The sequence below is a fragment of the Varanus komodoensis genome, unplaced genomic scaffold (assembly GCF_004798865.1).
Source record: "Varanus komodoensis strain SLA01 unplaced genomic scaffold, ASM479886v1 scaffold10, whole genome shotgun sequence".
In the NCBI taxonomy this organism is placed as follows: domain Eukaryota; kingdom Metazoa; phylum Chordata; class Lepidosauria; order Squamata; family Varanidae; genus Varanus; species Varanus komodoensis.
Window position 1 is genome coordinate 19,077,680 of NW_025335269.1, and position 23,019 is coordinate 19,100,698.

Sequence of the window (23,019 nt, forward strand, 5' to 3'; positions counted from 1 at the left end):
AATATTTATAAGGCAAGTAAACATGTCTTAAATAACAGTACAAATATGGTTAATAAGGAATAATAAAAAATGTTTGAACACGCTGATGTAGAGGTAAGAATTATGAAAACAGAATTCAAAGGCTGCTATTGTAAAGAAACTTATAATCCTAGAAGTAAAATGACTAGTGAAATTGATTTATTGTAAAATGATATCTGAAACAACTGAACCTTAGTGACATGAAATGTTCCATTTTTATTACGTTACCCTATATTTCTATTTCATAATTCCCAGTTCACTGCTGTGTCACATTTTTGTCTGTCAGGTGCTAAAGCCAGGTAAATGTGTGCTGTTCAGAGATTATGGTCTCTACGATCATGCAATGTTGAGGTTTAAGTCTGCTAGCAAGCTTGGAGAAAACTTCTATGTAAGACAAGATGGAACCAGATCATACTTTTTTGCTGCTGGTGAGTCTATTGGCTCTGGCTATTGGTTTACTTGGTGCTTTCTTAAATTATTATATGGCCTAGCAGGATTTTCCTAAATGTGAATAATGAAAATCAATGGTAATTTGTTAGCACTTGGCTTGTGCATGGTGCTTTACAGTGTTTAAGAAAAGAGGAAGAGCCCAGCTGGATCAGTGAAACATCCTGGTTCTGACAGTGGCCAGCCAGAAGCTTCTGGGAAACCCAAAAACAGGGCATGAGTGCAATAGCCCCTCTCTGTATTGTTCGTGTCCATCCTGCAGGTAGTCTATAGCCATCATGATTCATTGGGATTGATATCATCCTGGCTTTGTCAAATTGTTTTTAAACATTGCCTTAGTTGGTGGCCATCACCACATCTTGAGGTAATAAATCTCTGTATACTTAAGTCCACTGGTCTTGGTGCTATGAAGTGGAGAGCAAGTATTTCAGATGTGATATACTGAATACCTTTGCTATCAGCAAAGGTATTCAAACTGAACTGTTAAGTGTAGCATTACAGGTGGAGATGTGAATGCAGATGTTAGGGCAAGACAAGGCCAAATACTTCTTATGGAGTCACTATTTAGACATAAAGGCATTACATTAACGTCTGTCAAAGTTAAGGAGATGCTCCTACAAGATTGAGAAGCCATTTACCAAATTTAGATTTTTTTTTTCCACTTAAAGTCCTGCCAGTTGGGAAGGCGAGAAGAACAAGGTTAACTATGACATTTGTCTTCTCTATTTTTGTGTGTGACATCCAAACTAGATGTAAAGGCAGAACAACCTTTTGTAAAGGCAGAGTAGCATGTGATCTCATTTGCACTAACCTTGCACTTGGAATGTTCTACCCCCATTCTTTCTGCCTTAGCTTTGGAGCTTTTACTGGACTGTTCTTTATTCCAATTCCTTTTTCCTACTTCTCTCCTTTGTTTTTTGTGTATGGCCCAACAAAAAATCCAAAACAAAGAAATTTCTTGCTGCTCTTTCTCTGTCCTGCTCATTATGGCACTGACACCAAGCCTACAGCACAGAAAGGGCAACATGTGCAAGTAAGGAAACTGGATTCCTGCTCTGAAGAAGGAATGGCCTAAATCAGTTCTATGAGTCCGTGAGGAACTGCTATCACTAGACGGCAGCAAAGGATAAAGGATGTGGCAGCAGCTGCTTCCTGTATAACATGCAGCTCTGCAAGAGAATCACAGTCACTCTCACCTCAGGCTAGGGCTTCCTTAGACTTTCCTTCCAATGGGACCTCCATATTATTCATTTTGCTTTGAAAAGTAATTTGTTCCAAAAATGAAGATTTCAGACATCAGTGGAATTAAGCACTACTTTAAGAAAGACCAATTCCATGTTCTCCTAAAAAAGAGAAGACATCTGTCATTTGTATCTAGCTCCTTCCTTGAGGCTGAAGGATAATCGGATATAGGGCCAAAACAATGCTTTCTACTATCCATATCAGCTCTAAGATGTCTGGCAGTGAATCACCTAATCCCCAGCACTTTCCCTCAGGAAATATTTTGACAATTGCAGACAGAAGCTGGAATACAAAACCTGTCTCTGTTTTATCCCCAGCAGCTTTTTTTCTCAGCAATCAGGACCTACAGTGTGAAGAAAGTCTGGGGAGAGACACTTAAGGGTTCACAGAGCTGACCAGCTTTTCTTCTGTTGATTAGGTCCTAGTGGTGAGAGAGGTGGGAGGCTGGGTGATTTACTCCCAGAGCTTATTAAAGAGAGGGGATGAAGGTCTGTCCCACAGACAACTGACTCAGCTTTTCTGCTTTAATCTTTTGGTGTGTGATGGCCTGCAGCTGGGATACAGCCCTGGCAAGAGATGTCTCTGGAGATGACAGACCATTCTAGAGCTGGCTGCTGGATGTCACCCTCTTAACAGGATAGGGGTTAAAAATCAGGCGCCAGGGATGGCATATTGTATCCTTCTGAGTTGGGAACTGACCAGAGGTTTTCCTCCTGAGCAACTCTGCTGAACCTCTGTTCTTGGAAGACCCATTGCCTGGAGTATAGTTATTTGCTATTTTCTGTCAAGGAGTTGTATTGAAATGTCTGTGTTCTCTTGGGAGTCAAGGTTCCATTTTGTTCCTGTGTTTTGAGGTTTCTCCTCCCTTCTCCTATTCTTCATCCTTCCTCTTTCCTTTTAATCCTTTAGCACTTTTTTTCCTTTTCCCTTCTAAATAAACTCTTTTTACGTTGTTCATCTGACTTCTTTGGGTTGATTTGGCGCTAAAACCAGACTGAAGGAGAACTTACTGGAGGAGGACAGAAATCAGGCCCTCTGTCAAATGCCACCCAGCCACCATTCACATGGAGGTGGCAAAAGGTGTAATATTTGGAATGCAAGGTTATATCAATAAAGATGATTTTCCTGCCTCTTTTCTCCAAAGTTGTATATCTTCATTAGGTTTACACTTAGCTAACTAAGATCCTCTATTTCTGTAAAGCATAGAGTTTTTGTTTTCCCTGAATACAAAGCTTCACACCCTCTGGAAAGTTCATAGAGTCAGAATGGGCAAAAAGGTGAATAACTTAGGCAAAAAACATTATGCCAGGGATGTGGAACCATTTTTTGGCTGGGCTTTTCACATGTTGGATAATATTAGTAAATATGCTTGCATCCACTGACATCATTATTCCAATCCCAAGGCATTTCACCTGTCTCCTTACTGAGAGAAGCACGTGCCTCTCCCTGCACAGAGAAAGGGACTTGGACAGCGCTGGGAGGAACAGCCACTCTTCCCAGGACCTGCTGAGCCCCCAGCATCATGTGGTGGGCTTTGTTCCCATGGAAGCAGCACACATCATACAAATGGTGTGCCCTTTGGGAGGAGGAGCTGCTCCTCCTAGAAGTGCTGAGTCCCTGCCTTAACACACAGCATGTCATCTCCACGGGGGAGTGCATCATGTGAATGCTGGAGCTGGGAAGAGAAACTACCCTTTCCACACTAGTCAAGTCCCCAGCTTTGTGCAGTGCACGTTGTCATGATGAGATCACTGCTTCCCTTCTCAGCACACAAGGGACTCTTCCACTTTTAATTCCAATCTGAGAAACAACAAGGATTTCTCCTGGGGTGGGGCTTCAGTGCCAAGCTCAGCCCCCTGAAGGAATCAAAGGAGGTTCAATAGGAAGCATGTAGCATATTCGTGGGCCAGATTAGGCTCACAGGCCAGTGGTTACCCATGCCAGCATTGTATCTTAATGCAAACAGCAGTGAACAACCTCTGGGGTCCCAGGCGCTGTGTTGCTGTCAGGATTTGACAGTTTCCAATATGGGGGTATGCCCCTTAAGAATTCAGGAGAACAGAAGTTAGACTAGGTCTGACCAGGGCTCATTATGCATTACTCAAGGCAGCCTCAACATTTTCTGTTTCACCAGAGCTTCCTTACTGTGGATAGAAGATACAGTAAGATCTGTCCAAGAGTTCCTCAAGACATCTGTTTGTATAGCAAATGATGCTTTAGACTCAGTTCAATGTCCTAGTAGTGCCACTGTGGCAAACATAGCAGTTAAAAGTTCATATGACTCAATCTCTGGAATGCAGACACTATATGCAGATCAAATTAATTATCCATTACTTTCAAAGGATCAAAATTTTGCAGGGGAAACTGCCATCAAAGATGTATTTTTAGAACCAAGGGTAAATGCAAGGCAATGCCTGTAGTTCAGAAAAGGAACAATAGGTGCCAACCAAAACATAAATACAATTTCTCTTGCTATGAGAAGTCTTCCTTTAAAGCAAGAGATTTCAGGAATTGCAAATTATCCTTCTAAGGGGAAAAAATGCTCTCTAGAAACTAGGGTTTCAGAAATATCAGGCTGGGAGCTTTTTGTACCTCCGGAGGAGACATTACATAAAAATTGAGCAAATGTCTGACTAATTTTCTGTTGACATTACAACTATGTTTCTAGGCGGTTATCTAACACCTCCCACTTCCCAGTAGGAGGGAAGCTGAGGCAAGGACTGTTGGGTTCAGATACTGCTTAGACTTAGACTTTCTAAATAGGTTGCTGTTTTCTGACCTTGTGATCCCCAGAAAAACAAAGTATCATAGATTCACCTATTGACAGCTACCTAGGAATAGGAACTACAGAGCTAAAAAGGTACTTCATTTTATTTGCAGTTCCCAAGAAGGGAGGGGAATAAAAGACAGTAATAGACTTAATATCTAAACAAATTTGTGATTCATGAAAATTTTGCATGGAAACACTGGCTACAATTCAAAGAATGTAATGCCATCAATAGAGCTTATTTAAGTGAAGTCTCATGTCCCAATCCATGTATCGGTTTAAGCTTTATGCTTTGCTTTGTTCTTAGCTTTGTTCTTACACTGATTTACCATTATCTTGGTGGGCTTTTGTATTACTCTGACTTGTTTTAAAAATTTCCAAAAGAGCCACTTACAACCTTCCTCACAAATAAAACTTTCAGGCCCCAGCATAATACAACATGAAATACATTACTCTTTCGCAGGAAAGGGTCATAGAACTCCTTACAAATTTGGAGCCTCTCTTTGTTTGCAAAACAGCATATCCAATGAAAGTAGCCCAGATCCTGGGCCTATATCTGTTAGCCAGATGGATCATGACATGTTTTGCCTTGGTCTATAAAACATAATACCTCCCCAAACTACTTAACAGTACAATGTACTTTAATAGGGCTGTGGCTACATCAGGGACATTTTTCACAAATGTACTTCTCACTGAGATATCCAAGTTGCCTCATGAGTAACAGACATATTTAGGATCTCTGTCATTTCATATTTTCTATGTTTGTAAGACTTATTTTCCTTCTTCTCTTCAGACTTCTTAGCAGAACTTTTCCTGTCTGAGGGATATGAGCAAGTGGTCAATGAATATGTGCTGCGTGAAACTGTGAACAAGAAAGAAGGCCTCTGTGTACCAAGAGTTTTTCTCCAAAGCAAATTTCAAAAGCCTCAAAAGGAAACTTGAGTTTTGCTGGTTGGGAATTAGACTGTTGAAGTGAGTGGTTGTGTTTGGATCTTATGAGAATGAGCCTAGTCTCCCACTGGGTTCATGTACCCTTCCCATTCCTCCTCTGGTTTAGCCGTAAGGAGGAGATTGGAAGCTTCTGCTTCCACTTTAGATTAACCTCAGTTTAATGTGTCATCCAAAAGTTAAACTGTGGGTAATTTTCACTATAGTTACTGGAAATAGGTCCTCTTTGTAAACCATGGTTTAAAGTTGACTCACTGACCAGGTTCTACAACCACCATAGCTCATTTAAGCCATGGTGGGTTGTGCTGGCTGTTGGCAGCCAATTTCTGTATTTCAAGCCTTGGCTTATTGTATCATGGGAACCTTGTGATGGTGGATTATAAAGGAGTTAAACAACCCACATATAACCCATAGGCTGTTTTAGGATTACATATAAGTTGTTTAACCCTTACATAAGCCATGACATGATAAACTACAGAAACATAGCATGGCTTGAATATTCAAAAGGACAGGTGATATATGACAGCCCACTGTGGCTTAATCATGGTTGACAGTAACAATCATTTTAACTAACTCCTTCTACTAAACGTGATTAAAATTAACCAGTTTTTTTCTCCAGCAGCAGTTGCTCTCAAATAGGCAAACACTGCCAAAGCTGCCACTGTGTTGGAGAGTAGGGGAGCAGAGCAGGCTCATTCTTGTAATCCTAAATTACAGTTAAATCTGAACCAGTCCAATACAAGAATTTTCTTCAGCAGCGTATTTTCTTTGTTTGCATTATCACAAAGACTGTTATAGTGGAGCTGCTCTTCGTTGTTTTCTTTGCTGCAAGGAAGCCCCAAAATAAAGGAATGGGATACACAGTTGAGAAGCTACCAGGAACTGCTTAGGCTTATCTACCTTAAAGTTAAACCTACTTGATATATTGTTTCAAATAAAGTATGTTCTGTTTTACCTCTTCAAGAATGAAAAAAAAATATTCAGATTTCCAGTTTTTTCAAAGAAATTGCATTTCTCTTATAGGATATGCACAATCTACAATTGCCCATATGGTTACCTTAGATGGATTTTCCCCAGCTTCATTTTTTTCTCATTTAAACTCTTTCAGTAATCCATTGCTCTGCAGTTTAAATTCATTGCCACTTGTTTAGAGATATCCAGGATGCTAGAGCTTTTGAGGAAGGAACCACATGGCCTTCTATTAACCATCCAGCTGGTTGGGCTAATGTACAAGAGAGGTAATAACAGGGAGAAGAACTGATTGTACAGTGCCTACAAGAATAGATTCTACTTACAGACAAACACACTCAGGTGCAGAGGTGTGAGGTCTGAAGCTCCATCATAATTGAACAAGTACCAATCAGTACTGCTTTGTGGTTTTAGTAGTGGCCACCTATATGGTCCCCACTTTCTTCCTAATCATGGAAGAACTGGCAGGTGCTTGATGTTAAAAGGCAGACTCTTTGTAATTAGCACAATCCAGCAAAATAGAATTCTGTCACTGCCTTTCTATGATCAATATTCAAGCCATGGAGGTCAATGAATTGTGTTTTTTTTTTAAAAATACCACATTCACATTGTTATTCCTACATTGGCATAAGACAATGCTCAATCCCACTCTCAGCAATTAGATCAAACCATAATTATAGTCATTTAGAAAATTAAATTCTTTTTCCACTCTGTGCCACAGTATCTAATCTCACCAGGATACCAAGCTGTATCCAATCCTTGATGAACAACTGTGCTTGCTGTGAACACCTGGGTACCAATTAGACCTGAATCTTCCATTTGAAAAGAAAAAAGGAACAAGGGGTAGAAAGAAATATGGAAAAGGTACATGGGGATCATTCATTGAAAAAATTATTTCATAGGTTGATGGTATGATGGGATATTAGTTCTTCATTATGTCATGCAGAAGAAAGCAGCAGGGGAGGAGGAAGCCTGTGTCTCGGTGGGATAGAAAAGATAGTTAGGATATAGACCACATGACTAAAGCCATGAGGTTGCCATTGATAGGGCTGAGTGAAGAGCTGGAAAATTAATCTATTAATTCCATAATTGGTCTTGGCTCATTTTTTCACCTGGTTCAAAGATGATTTCCCTGTGGCACAAAGAGGGACTAAGGGAAGGCAAATAGTATCCTGTCTGGTATCTACTGTCTGAAGCAATTAGTTTATGTTGCTTTATGGTAAGGCCTGCTATGTGCATCTTTTTAGTGGTGTTGTGACAGGAAATGGCTGGTATAAAAAGTAGGATAGGATTTCTTTCCATTGAAACACAAGGACAAAACCAGTCAAGATATGAAAGATCTGTTATTGGAACTCCCCATTTTTTTTCTTTGGCTAAACAAATGGGCAACCTATAGCCCTTTGCTTCATTTCATAAGCCTTCTGGAACACTTCAGATTGCTGGGAAAAGCAATCTGTCCGTCCTCTCACAGAGCAGGGTGGCAAATACTGAGAAGAGGATAGCCCTGTTTGCTTTTGCTCTGCTGCTGCCCACTCAAAGCATATGCTGACAGGTTACCCCCTGGGAAATGTGGTTCCCCCAGATCAAAGTTTCTTAGCCCTGCCCTAAGGTTGTTGCTGGCAGTGGGTGATCCTTATTTGGATCAGGACTGTGGGGAAAGGATAGAGAAAGACAGGAGGTGCATGTTTCCTACCCCAGGGGAAAGAGACTACCGATAGGGTGTTAATCAGATGTAATGTACCAGCCAAACTGATATCCTCCAGATAAATTGGGCTATACATCAAGGGAGGTTGCTGGGATATACCTTCACATATATCTTTGCTAATTCAAGACACTTTTTAACCTGCAACACAGGAATTTTGTGGAGTTGGTATGACATTCACAATAGCTTTTTTTTGGATGCAAAGAATTTAATCCACACTGCAGCATATAACATATCTTTCCTTTGTTTGCATTGCTATAGATCTAACTTCATTTCTTATTTTGGTGGGAGTTTCAGCTGACTTATTTCAGAGCTAAAGTAGTCTCTGTTGCCTGCCCTCCTGTCCTGTGTGATCATCACCTCAGCTCACAACCATTCCATTCTGCATTGTGACTTAATTACAGAGTGGCTGCAAAAATAATATGGCAACTGAAGGAAAAAAGAGAAGGATAATTACATGGCAACTCCCACTGTTGCTGTTAAGCTACCTTAATCAGACCATAATAGCTATGTTTCACCATTCAGAAGAGCCTGGATTAAGATGGGGATATTTATTTCTCTAAGGATTGGTCTGTCCTTGCCACATACTGTTCTTCACCATTAGAAATGGATGCTTGCACAACCCTGATTGTATTCTGTGTTATCTTTTGGCCCTGAGCCAACACTTCTAAACCCTTAGGGTCATCCTTGGGGAATTGATGCTTTTAACCATTCCCTTATCCCTGATGTAGTGGAAATGGCCTCTTTTCTTTGAAAGAGAATTATACATCATTACTATTCTGTTTCTCTTTGAAAAGAACAATGTGGGTAAATGTTTCTTTTTCCCCAACAGCTTTTACATTGAAAAGGGCTAATAATGATTTCTTGCTTTACACATTCATGGAGAAGTATGTTGGGGCTTAAACCCATCCTTAAAAACCAGCAGGTTATTCAGTATAAGAGAAATGCCTTTTGAGAAATGTGGAAAGAGAAATGCTCAGACACACTCTTTACTAGGAATGGACAACTTGAGGATCTCCAGGGACTCATTTCAAACTAATTGGTGGTTTGCCACCAAATTTTAGTGGCAAGCGCAGGGCTGGCATTTTCTTGGAGAGGATCTTTTAGACTACATCCAGCATTTTGCATTTTGTGAATTGCCAGAAAAGGATATCTATTGGTACAGAATATGCATGTGCTAAATTCAGAAATAATTATTACAATTTTAATAGAGATACAGTACATGTCACCATAGTGGAGGCGGCTCTGATCAGGTAACTTGTGTGTCTTGTTCAGTCCATTGCTCAGGGGCTCTTGATGGGCAGCTTCAAGGCTCCTGAACACCATTTTCTGATGGTCATTCGTCTTTAAGCCGGAGTTGGACTGGGCAGCCCTTCAAGTGGAGAGTCGCTTCAGAACAGAGAACAGTCCTTCAGTATCCCTTCAAATAGAGAACTGCCCGCTGTAAAAGAAGTTATATGGCCACCCTATCCGCTTTTGTTGGAGGCTGACTGTACTCCTTCAGCATTTGTTTCCCACAGAACATGTTTACCTTAACTGAACATTTTCCTCAAGCTTGCATCACAGAAATTTGTAGCATCAGTTATTGCCCAACATTCTCCCCCACTGCATCATTGCTGTTACTGGGGAACATCTCTGGTTTGGTGCTGAGCAAGAAAATTTTGTATTCAGGTAATTGTTTGTACTGCCAGGCTAGTCAGTCAACTCATGTTGTGTATTAATCATATGCCAACTTCAGAAACAGGTAGGAAATGTGGAAATAGTCTTCCTTCATCAGCAAGCCACAGCATGCAGGGAAACTGGCCCTCTAAAAGCAACAAGAAGTAAAATCAAATGTAGAAGATCAGTAGAAACTAAAAAGTACTAAACTACTTCAGGAAAACCCCCCTGTAGGCTTCCTCTATTTGCATTTTTTTTTAGAGTTAGAGATACCAGAAATACCACTGTACATTCTAGCTAATTTGCATGTAAACGAACACCTTCACTTGTGAGGGCTGATCAAACCACATTGTTCCCCTCTCTAATCTGCCTGTACCATGTGTCTCTGAGAACCATGTTGGACTTTCTCTAGGAGTGACAAGAACAGACATAAATGACTTGAAGTTCCTCTCTTTGTGCTTCTGGGTCTTTTCCAAAGTAGGGAGATGCATTTTCAGTTTTTGCATCAAAGAGCAAGTGTTGTTAGCACAACTCTCATCATTTCCTTTTCCAGCAGATCTAAACAGAAGGCTTTTGAAATACAGTCCTTTATCTGAGTTGTACAGGGGTTTTGTGATGAAGGGTGCGTCATAAGGAGGTAGTTCTCTTTTTTGAAATAATTGTATTAATTTTTTGCAAATATACAGTACAGCTAAAATACATCTAAAAGAGAAATATACAATTAAAGCCATACTATAATATAACAAAACCATGCATCCTATCACTGGAACCATTAGATGCATACCAGATCATTTGCTCTTTTAAAAAACTCCATCTGCTATCCAAAATTGCAATGGCTCTCATAGAGGTTCAAATCCTTTCCCTTTTATTGGTACATACTCAATAAATGGTTCCCAAATATCATCAAAGTTATTTATATAGCCTTTCCATTTTAATTTCACAAGCTATATTCCATATATCTCTATACCAATAACCCAGTTGGTAATCATGTTTTATTTTCCAGTTCTTTGCTAAAATTAATCTCACTGCTGTTAATTTATTATTAATTATACTCTTTCCATTGTTCTCTATCAAATAATATGATTTTCAGATATACTTCAGTATTTAAATTCAATATTTTACTGCTTTTCTTTAAAATCCCTTTCCAAAATTTCATTATATATTCCCATTCCCACCACATATGGAAATATGTACCCAGTCCCTGACCACATCTGCAACGTAAGTTAGAATATGTGCTATCCATATAATTCAAATTTACTGGAGCTAGGTACTATTTCCATACTAGTTTATAATTTTTTCCTTTATTTTTACTACATATGTTTTAATATACTCTTATCCCACATATTTTTCCTATCTTTTTTACTAATACTCCTTAAATATGTTTCCCATGTTGCTTTAAGAGGATAATATTGATTCTTTTCAAGAAGAATATTCTCAGGCATCATTAAAGTAACATTCCCTTCAATTTGTGGCAGCAGCTTTCGCCCAGGTGAAGGGTTGATTCAGAACTGAAGACCTCCGCCTCACTTTACCAAAAGGCTTGGCTCCACCCTAAGGGATGTTCATGCTGCTTTAGGGCTAGGTGGCACTAATGCCAGACATTACTTGACTGGACCACTTGTCTGGCTTCACACCAGCTCACTGAGTTAATAAATTCACACTTCCCAGACTCTCTCTGTTCAACAGTGGCTTCCCCAACCTGAGGCAGTTTGGTTCTCAACCAATCTTGCTTGTTAACCTTGGAATTTCTGTGCCATATTCTAACCGCTTGCCCTCCCACCTTGTTCAAATTCTGACTCTGAATTTGTGAGTCAGAGAATGGGAATGCTGTGTTTCAAGAGAGAAGGGCCCCATCTCTAGCCTGTGCACCTCCTTGATCTCTAAGTGTCTGGTGTGACCCACAATCTGTTCCTCGTTGTGTTCAGCAACTCACGTACAGGTGATATATGCATTGTCCCTGTTCACAGAATCTCTGTCATTGAAAAATGCAGGGTACAGATTTCATGGAGACTGCATACAAGTGTAAAAAAATCTCTTAAAGTCAGGTAAGTGGGAAGCAGGCCCAGTGGCCCTAAATCCAGATATTGATTATTGCTGTATCATAAGGCTAAAGTTAAGTAAGAAAGATGTGCTTAGAGACCCGTGCCAGTTTTGCTCCTAGTGTGTCTCCAGAAACTAACCCTCCTGGATGTAAAGTTCAGGGCAATATATAGTATCTTTCCCATGTATGAATTCTCATTATGCCTGTTTGAGTTTATGAATGTTAAAACTCACAACCCCTCAGAGCAGTTTTGAGTAGGACAATGTATGCTACACAGCCTAGTCTCTGGGTATGTGACATTCTCTTTTTTTTTAATAAGACAATGAAAGTGTTTTGTTTAGTCAGAGGCAAAGTAGACCCACTGACATCAATAGGACTGCAGTTAGTCACTAATTTAGAGTTAGTCATTCTCATTGCAGTGGGCATACTTCAAATATGACTAAATCTAGATCTAACCCATTATTAATACTTAAATTTCTACTTACACTGTATCACATTTTTAAAAAAAGTTGCTGTGATTGTAAGTCTGAAGAACTAATAAGAGAGCTCTTAAACAGCAGTCATCAATAAAGGATGCTTTGTGGTGGTAGTGGAATGCTATGTAACAGAAATGTGAAGGTTGAATTTGGCATGAAACCCTTGATGTAGGATATTTATATTCTAGCCTTCTTCCATCATGGAACTCTAAGCAGCACACTTGGATTCCATTTGGTCTCCCATCCAGATATCAACCAGCCACAAACCTATTCAGCTTAGAGGTATCATGTACCTTTAAGGCAGGAGTGTGAAATCTACATATCCTTTCCCTGGCCCCAATCACTTTCCCCCAGCCATCAATCATTTGGTAGGTACCTAGCTTCTGTGGTTTGTCTCCTACTCTAAAAAGTTCAAGTATCTCTCCCAAGGTTTAGTTACTGAAAATGAGAGCTTTTGGCTACTATATACTGGAGTTTTTTGGCCTCAGCTTTTTTTTCTTTTGGACTTGTCCTCTTTGCCTTTGAGCACACCCATTACAGGAATGCAGCCCCTGAGAGCTTTTCCAAAATGTAATTCAGCCCTCAGGCCAAAAGAGTTCCTCACTCTTACCTTAGACCATGCCCTGGGCTGCAAAACAGGAGAAGACATGCAGGACCAATTCAGACAGTCCTGAATGTGGGATGAAATGCGCATCAAGAAAACATGGGCTATTTAGGAAATGCACAATGAAGTGATCAGACTGAAGCTGGATTGGTTAAAATTGTCCCCCTTGGCCTCTGAATTTGGAGAGCTACTTCCAATCAGAAAAGGCCCTAGATCATTGGTGTCTTGTTTTTTTAGCAACTATGTGAAATGTCAAGCTTATAGCATGAGAAAATGGCAGTCCTAGTGCTCTCCAGTTTTGTCCCTGGTTTCCTAAGCTGGGGAGCAAACCAAAGGGATGGCAGACTTCATGCCATAGCAGTCCCATGGTTTCGCTAGTTCCTATCCAACTTGGCCACCACACCCTAGTACCTGTGCTACCTTTGGACTGGTTGAACCAGTGGTTGGATGCTGCATAAGACAACTTCTAATTCTGAAGTATTCAGTCTGTTGATTGAGGCTAGACAGTTACAGCAATCATATGTACCCTTTTCTTTGTATTTTCTTAATTGGAAGATCTCAAGGTCCAGGTTGAATAGCAGAGGAGTGTAAGAGATGGAAGAACAAAGTGGAAGAACTCATTTGGCATAGGTAGATTTAAAAATATAATGTGCCTTTATATGGAATGCATTCAAAGGCAATAGACAAAAACGTAAAAATCTGCTGAGCCAGGGTGAAGAAAAATAACATCTAATGCAAATTGGTAGATGCACAGGAACCACCTGCACTGTTACCAAAGTCCCAGGCAAGGCAGATTCTAAAGGAGGAAGCAGCTGCTAGGTGAATGGTGGAGAAAAGGAAGGGCTGAACAGCCCTACTGAAACCAACCAGGAGCAGGCAAGAGAATCAATACTCCTCCTCAAGAGTTGTATTTGACTTGTTTGTATTAGTTGCCTATATATAGCACATGCCAAATATGCATACACTTCACACACACCTAGATGAGATTTTGGTTTTATGACTCCCCTGTAATTTAGGCAATTGACATTTCAGCAAATGTTGGCTTCCTGAAATCCTACCTCTTTCAGAATCTTGAATGGTTTTTTTTTTCCTGTAAGCAAACCAATGAAAAAATAACTACTTCTGCAATGTTTCCTTTAATGCTCTTGAATTCTGCAACTCATTTCCATTCAGGTTGCTTTCTGCCATTGTCCAGATCTCTCCATCTTCCCATCACTGTGGTTTTCCTTCTTGGACTTCCTTTTTGCCAGCACCAGCCAAATGACTTGGGTTGATGCATAGTGCATGAAGCTACTCTGCAGATGCTGGGAACAAGGGAAGCTGGAAAGGAAACAGCAGAACAAGTAGGGGTTATTTAAAAGTCTTGCTTGAGAAGTAAATGAAATCCAAGGTTTTGGCTATGGTTGTTTTAAAAAGGGGGGCTCTTAGTTGATAGTTCAAACCCAGATTTATCTATATAACCAAAGCAAAACAAGGCCCCACCCATTACTTGAAAATGGATTTGGTGGTGGTAGCTTAAAAGGACTTCTATCTATGATGTTTAATGGCACATTTCAGCATCTCTTATCCTCTATTTCCCAGGTCTGATTATAGCTAAGGAAGACAACATTCAGGACAAAAAAGGGGAATCTACTCAAATGATGTGTCATTTGAATTTTTGATGTATTTAAATATAAGTCAACTTAAAACCTTATTTTGAAAGCACAAATGGCTGTGTCAGATGGTTTGATCAAACAGGCTTTTGAGATAACATTGGTTGACTATTTTTCTTAAATAATTGAATTTGTCTGTTGCCGCCCTTCACTTTCCCACAGTTTGCTGATAATATAAATATCTGAAAATGGGTCAGGCGCAACCATGGCTGCTTAGTTCTAGAGGACTGAATGATAACTTATTTTTAGTCATATAACTACCTTAAATATCAGTCTTATACATATTCCTCTGGATCAAACCTCACTGATCTTAGTGGACTTATTTGTGAATGCAGAGTGGATAATTATTTAGTAACTGCAGCTGAGTGCAACTAACTTGCATAAGGGAATAGAAAACAACAGTGGGAACTGCAACAAAATGTTTGCAGTATGGAATTCCCTATTCAGGGTTAGGGTTAGGAACCTCTTCCATGAGGTTTCATTCTGTTTCAAAGCTAGCCTTGCTTTCCTCTTTCTTCCACCTCTGCCTTCTTCCAGACACTCAGCATTCTGTGTTACTGTGCCTAGTTCTCTTTGAGCTGTTCTATGGAACTATGGCACCCCAAAAACAATGAGGACAGAGCATGTTAAGTGGGCATGGAATACTGGATTTTCTTTGTGACATGGAAATGGAAAACTGTGGGAGGGAAGAAAAGAAGAGAATCGAGATTCTCTAGAATGAGAATGTGGCTGAATGTGGCTGGCTGGCATTTAAACAGAAATACTCCACAGTGTAGAATTCAGCTGCAGGTCCCACTTATTCTATTCTTAATGAAGCGCAGCCTATTAATAATAGATTGTGAACCCTTTGGGATAGAGGCAAATATTGCTGAAGTCATTGAACCTGACTTGAACTCACAAGGAAGGGCAGGGTATACATATTTTAAGGTCACTGTTGGATATATCATTTCTGCCCCAAAATACTCCTGAAGCCTTTCCTTAGACGAATCAGCATTTTAAAGCCATCCTGCCTGATTCACAAGCCAGACTGAACAAGAGTCTTTTCTGCTGATGTCCACTCAAAACAGTAAGTAGAAGCAAGCTTACATGCAATTGCTGTCTGAAGCAAAGGTATGCAACCTGTGGCCATCCAGATTTTTTGGACTACAGTACCTATCACCATTGACCATGGAGACTGGGGTTGATGGGTGGTAGAGTCTGACAGCATACAGGTGCCCCCAGGTTCCTCAGCACTGGTTTGGGTTATTTGAAATGTGGCTGACTAGGGTATAAGCCCATAAATGAGCTTTTTCATAATGTAGTGCAGCCCTGGAACATATAGACTGGGTTTGCATAATGCAGAAAGAGTCAATGCTATATTGACTAAATATTTATGTATATAGATATATAGTCTGCTATGTTCTCCAAACTGCCAATAGACCATTGGGTCTGTTCTAGGGTTTCTCCTACCACTATTGCTTATTCTGTTGTCCTAACATGGATAACACAATCTATCACAGTGGAAACTCTAGAACAAGAGAGCTGCTTGGCAAGAGCAGTGGTTGCCACTCTTGCCAAGTGGCTAGCCAGAAAGCATGACAGATTCCCTAGTTTGACACAGCTGTCACAAACATCCTGGGTCCTCCGGCCCTAATGGTCATCTTTGGGGCAGGAGGCAGACCAATCAGCTGGGCAGTGCTGCCTGGAATGAGGCAGCAACACTTCACTGATTGCCTCTAAGAGTGTGTGGGAGGGGGAAGAAGCAGCTGGGAGGTGTATGGCCTTGGGAAGAAGGGGGCAACCCCCATGTTCTTACTTGGATCCACTGTGCTCTCCATCCCAGTATCCACCAGAGTGTCTTTTCTCCAAGTGGGAGTGAAGAAGCAAGCACCACCTTCCCTGGCTCCTGCTTGGGAAAAAGACCCTGTGGCATATGGCAGGCTTCCAACCCAGCACTAACCAAAGCAGCTTCTTCCAAGCAGGAGAGTGTGAGGTGTGTGTAGGTTGCCTTCTTCCTGCTGGAAAACTACTCCAGCTAGAATGGGTGAAAACTTGGACTAGGCAGAGATGTACCATTCTCAGCCTATTCCAGTCTCCTGTTGCTTGAACAGCTTTCTCTCCAGCAGAAGCAGGGATGGGCTGAGAAAGAAGCATCTTGGTCTAGCCTAGGTTCTCCCTTCTCCTGCTGGAGGAAAGCTTTTCAACCAGGAGCAGGAGAATCAGCTAACTGGAGCTGCTTCTTTCCCTAGCAATACCTGGCTAATTGTGGTCAGCCCCCCGCCCCGTTTGTGGTTCAGAGTTAATCAGGCACCCTCAGAGGTCTCTTCTGGAGCAGGAGGCAAGGATGCCTGATCAGCTTCCCTGTCCTCTCTGCTCTGTTTCAGGGTTAAGTCCTGCACAGAAGAGACTGCAGACTACAGGTGACTCTGCCTGTCAAAGTCTCATTCCTCCCTGTGGTATCCCCAGGCATAGTGCCTAGAGGAATGAGAGGAAAGCAGGAAAGCAGCCTCAATGAACCCAGTTACCTGTTTAGCTCATTGTGGCTGACAGATTGTAGCAACCCATTGTGGTCATTTACCACGGTGGGTTGTTGTGACATGCAAACCCGCCCACTATGTAATAGCAGTGAAGGGTTCACTGAACATAGTCAGCAAGTCTTACGTATATATGAGAGAAGAGAATTTTTAGTGTGGAGTCATCACTTGCTGGTGGGTGCCAACACTTCCTGATGACTTTGTCAGTATAACTACAGCATGCACCATAAGCTAAACAAGCTTGTGAACTGTGGACTTGCAGTTGAAATCTTATTAGAAATTGATTTTTTTCATCAACAAGTAGTTTTGCCCCTTCAAATTATTATCTGTGAAATCAGTTGGATTGAAGACTATCATTTAATCATTATGGTTTTTCTTGTTAACCCTACCCATTCATTTAAGAACTGGGTAACTACTGGTACTTTAAGAATTAAAGATAAGTGCTGGCTTTCCTTTCTCTATGGGGATGAAATATTGATTAAAGAGGAGCTAGTGGTGAAAAATCCAGGTTAATTTGTGCTGGCTTGCTGTCTACCCTACATGAGCTAATGGCTTGATTCTTGCACCCAGTGACTGTACTGGAGGTACTTTAAAAAACCACAGACATACAATATCACTACAGGTCTTTCTGCTGAGACAGAGAAATCAGTGTGTATGAGGCACACACAGCTGCTGCTGTTTTAGCTGTAATACAGTAGAGGGGCCTGTCCCTGACTGGATGTTCAAGGTCACTCAAGGTGGTTTTGGACATGTTTTTCTGCCAGTGAGGAAAAAAAACTGAGATATTTAGCAGTTAGCTTCAGGTGCTGCTGAAGGTTATGATTTCATGCTCAGACATGCACAGCTGCGGTGCTTTCAAAGGGAGATCTGTTTTGTATCTCTCTTCTCAAAGTTAGGATGAACAAAGAAAGAGGAATCTCTAAAGCCACAAAAAGCGGAAACTCTAAAGCCACAAACAAGATTGCCAACTGATGACAGAAAAGGAAAACCCAAACAACTCATGTTTCCTTAATCATAGTTTGACAAGCAGAAATTAGCAATGGAAGCTGCTGCTGCTAATATTTCTATTTCTATACTGCCCAATAGCCAAAGCTGTCTGGACACTTTACAACAGCAGAAAAAAATTGGCAATGCATGGAGTAAAGCGGTAATCAGGACCATCTGCTAATTGTAGGAATATCTTCGAACAGTTACATAGCTGCTTCAGCACCTTCTGTATATGGTTGTACTCAGTCTAATTCAAACGTTTCCAACATGGTCATGCCAGTAGGGGTACATCTAGATGTTAGCCCTAAACATTTTGCATTCAAGTGAGCCATTTTCTCAAACTCTTCTTGCATTTAAGTAACAAAAAAGTTCTATGGATGTCATCTACAGCTTATTTCTTCCCATAATGGTTTTATGATTGCCTTACAGTGCAATGTGCAATATGCATCTGCCCCAGATTAACTTTATGGGTGGGGTTCACATATATTTTCTATACAACCATAACTTCTGTGGAAAAAATCTTTGTGGAGGAACCCCAGCCGTTCCACACATGTCTGGAGTAAGGAAGGAATTTAAGGAAAGTTCTCAGTTAGAATGGCTCCATGCTCATCTTTAAAACCTTAAGACTGTATTTGTATACCTATTTCACCAGGAAGTAGGTCCCATTCCATTCAATAGGGCTTATTTCTCAGTAAACACATTTAGGATTGCTCTGAAGCTATAAAGAGAATCTGTTATACCTTCCATAGAGACTAAAACTGAATGCTCCGTAGGGAGTGTAGGTAAGTCCCATTGGAAACAGATTCCAGGGCAGTTTTTGTTTTGAAAGAGCTTCTAAGTTATATGGCAAAATAACACTCTCAAAGCTGTTCATGAAATGCATAAAGCCTCAATAATACACAATTAAAATTCAATAAGCAATAGCTAATCCCAAATTGTAAGTCTTAAACCAAATACAAGCATTAAAATCAATCACCTACTGGGGCCATTTCTGTCAGGCAAAACCCTAAAATGGCCTTCTCAGTCTGGAGTCTGAGGGCTTTTACCCACACACCCACTGGTGTGTAACTTTCACTGGGCAGGTTATGCATACACAAATGCACATAGACATGCGCCTCCTAAACCCCATGTGTTTATGGTATCTCTGACAGTTGAGGAGAATGTGGCACGTACTAATGAAGTGGAGTCTAGTACATGTCATCATTAATTTGTGAGCCTTTAAGGTAGGAGTGTTGAACCTTTTTCAATCCAAGGGCAGGATTCAATTTTGGAGATGCGTTCATGGTGGTGGGGATTAAAGCAGTGGGCAAGACCAAAAGCAACATGGAACGGGGTCAAATGTATATTAAAAAACTCACTTATTCGAACATGAAGTTCTTCGTGTCAGTCGTTAAGTCTTAGGAGTGGCACTCGGTCCTTTCAGAATAATGTGGGCACTTGAGGGCATGGGACCTGGAAAATTAGTGGTCGGGGAAGGTGTGGCTGGGTCAGTTTCAGAGGGTCAGATTTGCCTGTCAGGGCTGGAGGTTCTCCACAGCTTTAGCGTACGCACAATCCTCCGTTGTTTCGCCTGGGAAAAAAAAAAAGCCCTGTATGGTACAACATGCACGCCGCTGTCAGTGAAATCCCCCAAGCGCCGCAGCGGAGTGACAGCGAGATGCCCGTAAAGCTACCTTGGTTTCACGAAGCTTGTCCGATTTTCCTGCACACACTTTTTTTGTGGTGTCTTGAGGCGCCGGCGGGGTGGGGAAGGGGCGCACAGATTATGCGGCGAAGCGTTTGGCGGGGTGGGGGGGGGAGGCAGAGAGAGAGAAAGAGAGCTGAGCCAAGCGAGAAAACGAGGCTGGGAGCGCCTGCAGGATCTCCCCGAGGCAGCGGGGGAGGTTGTCAGGCGGTGTGGGGGGGGGGGGGATTGCCGTTTTTCCTTTTTTGAAAGCCGGGGCTCTGATTTGGCCGCCTGGGAAGGAGGCGGCGAAGGCTGGACCGTGTCAGGGCGTCGGAGGGAAGGAGAGACAACTGCTCGGTGACAGCCGCCGCCGCTCCAGCAGGCAGGGGGCGAGGCGCATTTCCTTCCCTCTTTCTCTAGCGGAGAAGCGTCTCTCTCATTCGCCTGGCACAGCCTTGCGGCGAGGGTTGAAGGCGCCGCCGCCGCCAAGGGCCACGCGAGCAGGGTGGAACCGGGATAGCTGCAGGGAACGGAGGGAAAGGGAAAACAAGCCGACGCACAGGCATCCAAGCTCGAAAGATCTGGGGCCAGATTCCCTCCCCACCACAACTGTTTCACTGCTTCGCTTTCCAGTATTTCCCACGTAGCCAACATGGATCCTGCTATGAGGAGGAACACGGCGGAGGACGGAGAGCAGCAGCAGCAGCAGGAGGAGGAGAAGGAGAAGGAGGAGGAAGAAGTGGATCCCAGGATTCAGGTAAGGAAAAGAAAGGGAGTGGAAGTCGCCACAGACTATCGGGAAGATCAGGCCCAGTGTTTCCCTGCCCGTTGTCTGCGGACATCAGCCGTGGCCACCCCAAACCGCGCCGCCACCCCTTCGGCTCACGCCCCTTCGGAGGAGCCACCTGGTGGGCCGAGAGGCGCGACTGCAAGGACCCCTGCAAAGTGGGGAAGAATCGTACCGGCGTGGGCCGTGGGGCGGCGGCGGGGGGGGGCGAGATGAGGATTGCGACGCTGGATATCTTTTATTAGGGCCGGGGAGGAGAGCACGTCCTCCTGTCGATTCCCCGCAAATGCCTTCCCCCACCCCGCGCAACGCCGTGCGATTCCACAGTAGGGAGGGGGCGTTTCCCTCCGTGGTGCATCTTTGTGTGTGAGCGGGTGGGGGGCTTCGTGAGATCGCTGCCGAAGTCTTCCTGCAATTAGCTAGCTTGCTGCTGCAAACGAGGAGTGCGGCTCGCCGATCTCTCCTTCGAAGGGCACTTTACAAAAACGTAGATCCTTTTCCTCCCCTGTGAAAAATCGCAGCGTCGGGTGCAAAAGGGAGCCCCCATCCCTTATTCTCCCCGTTTTCCCTCGCTGCGGTCTCTGCCTTTAGTCGTTGTCAGCGAATCACCCCCCCCCCCCCCGTGCTACGTTCTTCAGGTTTTCTTAGGATGGATCGTGTGCTAAATGCTAGCCAAGGGGTCGTTGCTAGCCAAGGGCTGGCGGAGGGGCAGCAAGAACCTTAGAAGGCGGCTTGTTTGTGCCAGGCCGAGACTTCTTATGGGGGGCGGGGGGGGATGAAGTAAACGCACTTGAGGACACATGGCTTGCAGTTGTGTGGTTCAGGTCAAAAGCACCTCAAGCACTTGAATTCTCATTGAGCATTCTAGCATTATGGGATGGTAGGAACCTTGGAGGTCATCTAGTTCACTCATGTTCCCTTTTAGTTAACTGTGGCATTGCCACGGTTCATAAGTTAGGTGTTTCTTGCTTTTAAATGCCACTCCATTGAGGCAGCACAGCAGAAAACAGGATTGTCCACATTCTCTTTCCATCCCCACCATCGATGTTGACCCATGCTGTCCTGTGATTACATATGGATATAATCCCATCTGGTATTGCAGGGATGGGGGAAATGTGGTCTTCTAGATGATGTTGAACTGCAGTTTCCATCACCCCATGTCACTGGCTATGCCAGCTGGGGATGATGGGAACTGCAGTTCAACATCTGGAAGGCCATGTATTCTCCATCCTTGATGGAGTGATTGGTGTCAGTCCAACATGGCGTGCTATCTCCCATTTTAGCCTTTGTTGCCTGTCCCATCCAGTGTCCAGCAGGACCAGCCCAAGATAGACTATTGCCTCAGGCAAAGGGGTAGATGGGGTTCCATCCCCACTCCAGCTGCAAAAGCCAACTGGAGTGGCAGTTGAATCGTACTTCACACTGGTCAGGTGATAGTATCCTACTCCAGTTTTGAGGCACAAGGCTGCTTAGGGGGCTTGGGACAGGCTGTGAAGCATGCACAACTCCATACTCCAGCGAGGAGAAATGACTGGGGGCTCAGGAGGAACAGCATCCCCCACAACTGGTGCCCGAGGCAGTCACCTCACTCTGCCTCATGGCAGGGCCTTGCTCTGGTCAGTGGCAAAACTTGGCAAGACTGGCAGGAAAAAAGTCTTTTCAGCTACAAAAAAGTCTTTTCTGCCTTTGTTGAAGGCATCACCTGGGCATTTTCTTTGGGTCCTGTTGCCATCAGAGGTATGACTGATAGTGGCTGAGGAGAAAGATCCCTTTCAATACTGGCATCCAAACACTGGAATTTCCTTTTCCTAGAGGTTTGTTACATACCTTTTTTTTCAAGCTGTAAAGGCAGTTCTATTTTTGATAGGCTTTGGGGTTTTTTATTTTTATTTTTTGGTGGGAGCTCTGTTCTGTTGGTTTTAGTGATATGTTAGATTTTGTTGACAGTGTTTGTTGCTACTGTGGTTTCATTGTGGTGTTTTGTTGTGCTTTCTTTACTTTTAGTCTCTGAGTTGTTTTAAGGCCTTGAGGTGGAAAAATGACCTACATGTAAAATTATACATAAATAAAATAGAAGCCTTCTTGAAGGTCATGGTCTTTTTTTTTCTTTTTGTAGTTATTACTTTTTTCAGTGCTGTGGTGTGCAAACATGTCACAGTGAATGTGAGGGGAACGAACCAGTATAATTAAGAAGGGTGTTTCAGAGGTTGGTAGGTAGCAAGGAGGCTGTTCTGCAGAAATGGCAATTCTGAAGATGTCCACAGTCAAGGGAAAGGAGGAGGAATTGGGTGATTCCAGCAGTATGCCTATTAGAAAGGATTAAAATAATATTTCCACATGGGGAGGAGTTGAAGAGGTTGAAGTGAAGCCATTCCTAACTACAGATTTCAAATTAACGGGACAAGTGGGGAGAGAAGTGGTGGGTTGAAGGCAAAAAATAGGCTTTGGATATAACCCATTTGATCACAATTGACACATAAAATGAAGCTTGCACTGCAATTTATAAATCTTTCTTTCAGCATGACTTTGTAGAAATGTACT

The 23,019-nt window shown here is 42.5% G+C and overlaps 2 protein-coding genes and 1 long non-coding RNA gene across 4 annotated transcripts in view; 2 read left to right on the forward strand and 1 right to left on the reverse strand.

Annotated features, from left to right (window-relative positions):
• The window catches only part of METTL6 (methyltransferase 6, methylcytidine), an 11,416-nt gene extending 5,031 nt beyond the window's left edge, over window positions 1-6,385 (forward strand). Inside the window, exons 4-5 of one of the 2 annotated variants that reach the window (XM_044455586.1) lie at window positions 305-446; window positions 2,261-2,837. In XM_044455586.1, coding sequence (XP_044311521.1) covers window positions 305-446; window positions 2,261-2,340 — 222 coding nt within the window. In that variant the 3' untranslated portion in view covers window positions 2,341-2,837. Of the gene's footprint in view, window positions 1-304; window positions 447-2,260; window positions 2,838-5,267 lie in introns of those variants that run through there. The other variant, XM_044455577.1, reaches the window with a different exon arrangement.
• A 3,384-nt stretch (window positions 6,386-9,769) lies between these two features.
• On the reverse strand, window positions 9,770-19,575 carry LOC123036396. Its single transcript, XR_006417134.1, has 3 exons — window positions 19,384-19,575; window positions 13,932-14,193; window positions 9,770-9,900 (listed from the first exon to the last, which is right to left on the reverse strand). It is a non-coding gene; the product is annotated as an uncharacterized LOC123036396 (long non-coding RNA).
• A 549-nt stretch (window positions 19,576-20,124) lies between these two features.
• Window positions 20,125-23,019, forward strand: part of SH3BP5 (SH3 domain binding protein 5) — a 41,844-nt gene continuing 38,949 nt past the window's right edge. The window contains exon 1 of the mRNA XM_044455660.1: window positions 20,125-20,448. Within this exon, the coding sequence (XP_044311595.1) occupies window positions 20,344-20,448 (105 nt within the window). The 5' untranslated portion in view covers window positions 20,125-20,343. The remainder of the gene's footprint in view (window positions 20,449-23,019) is intronic.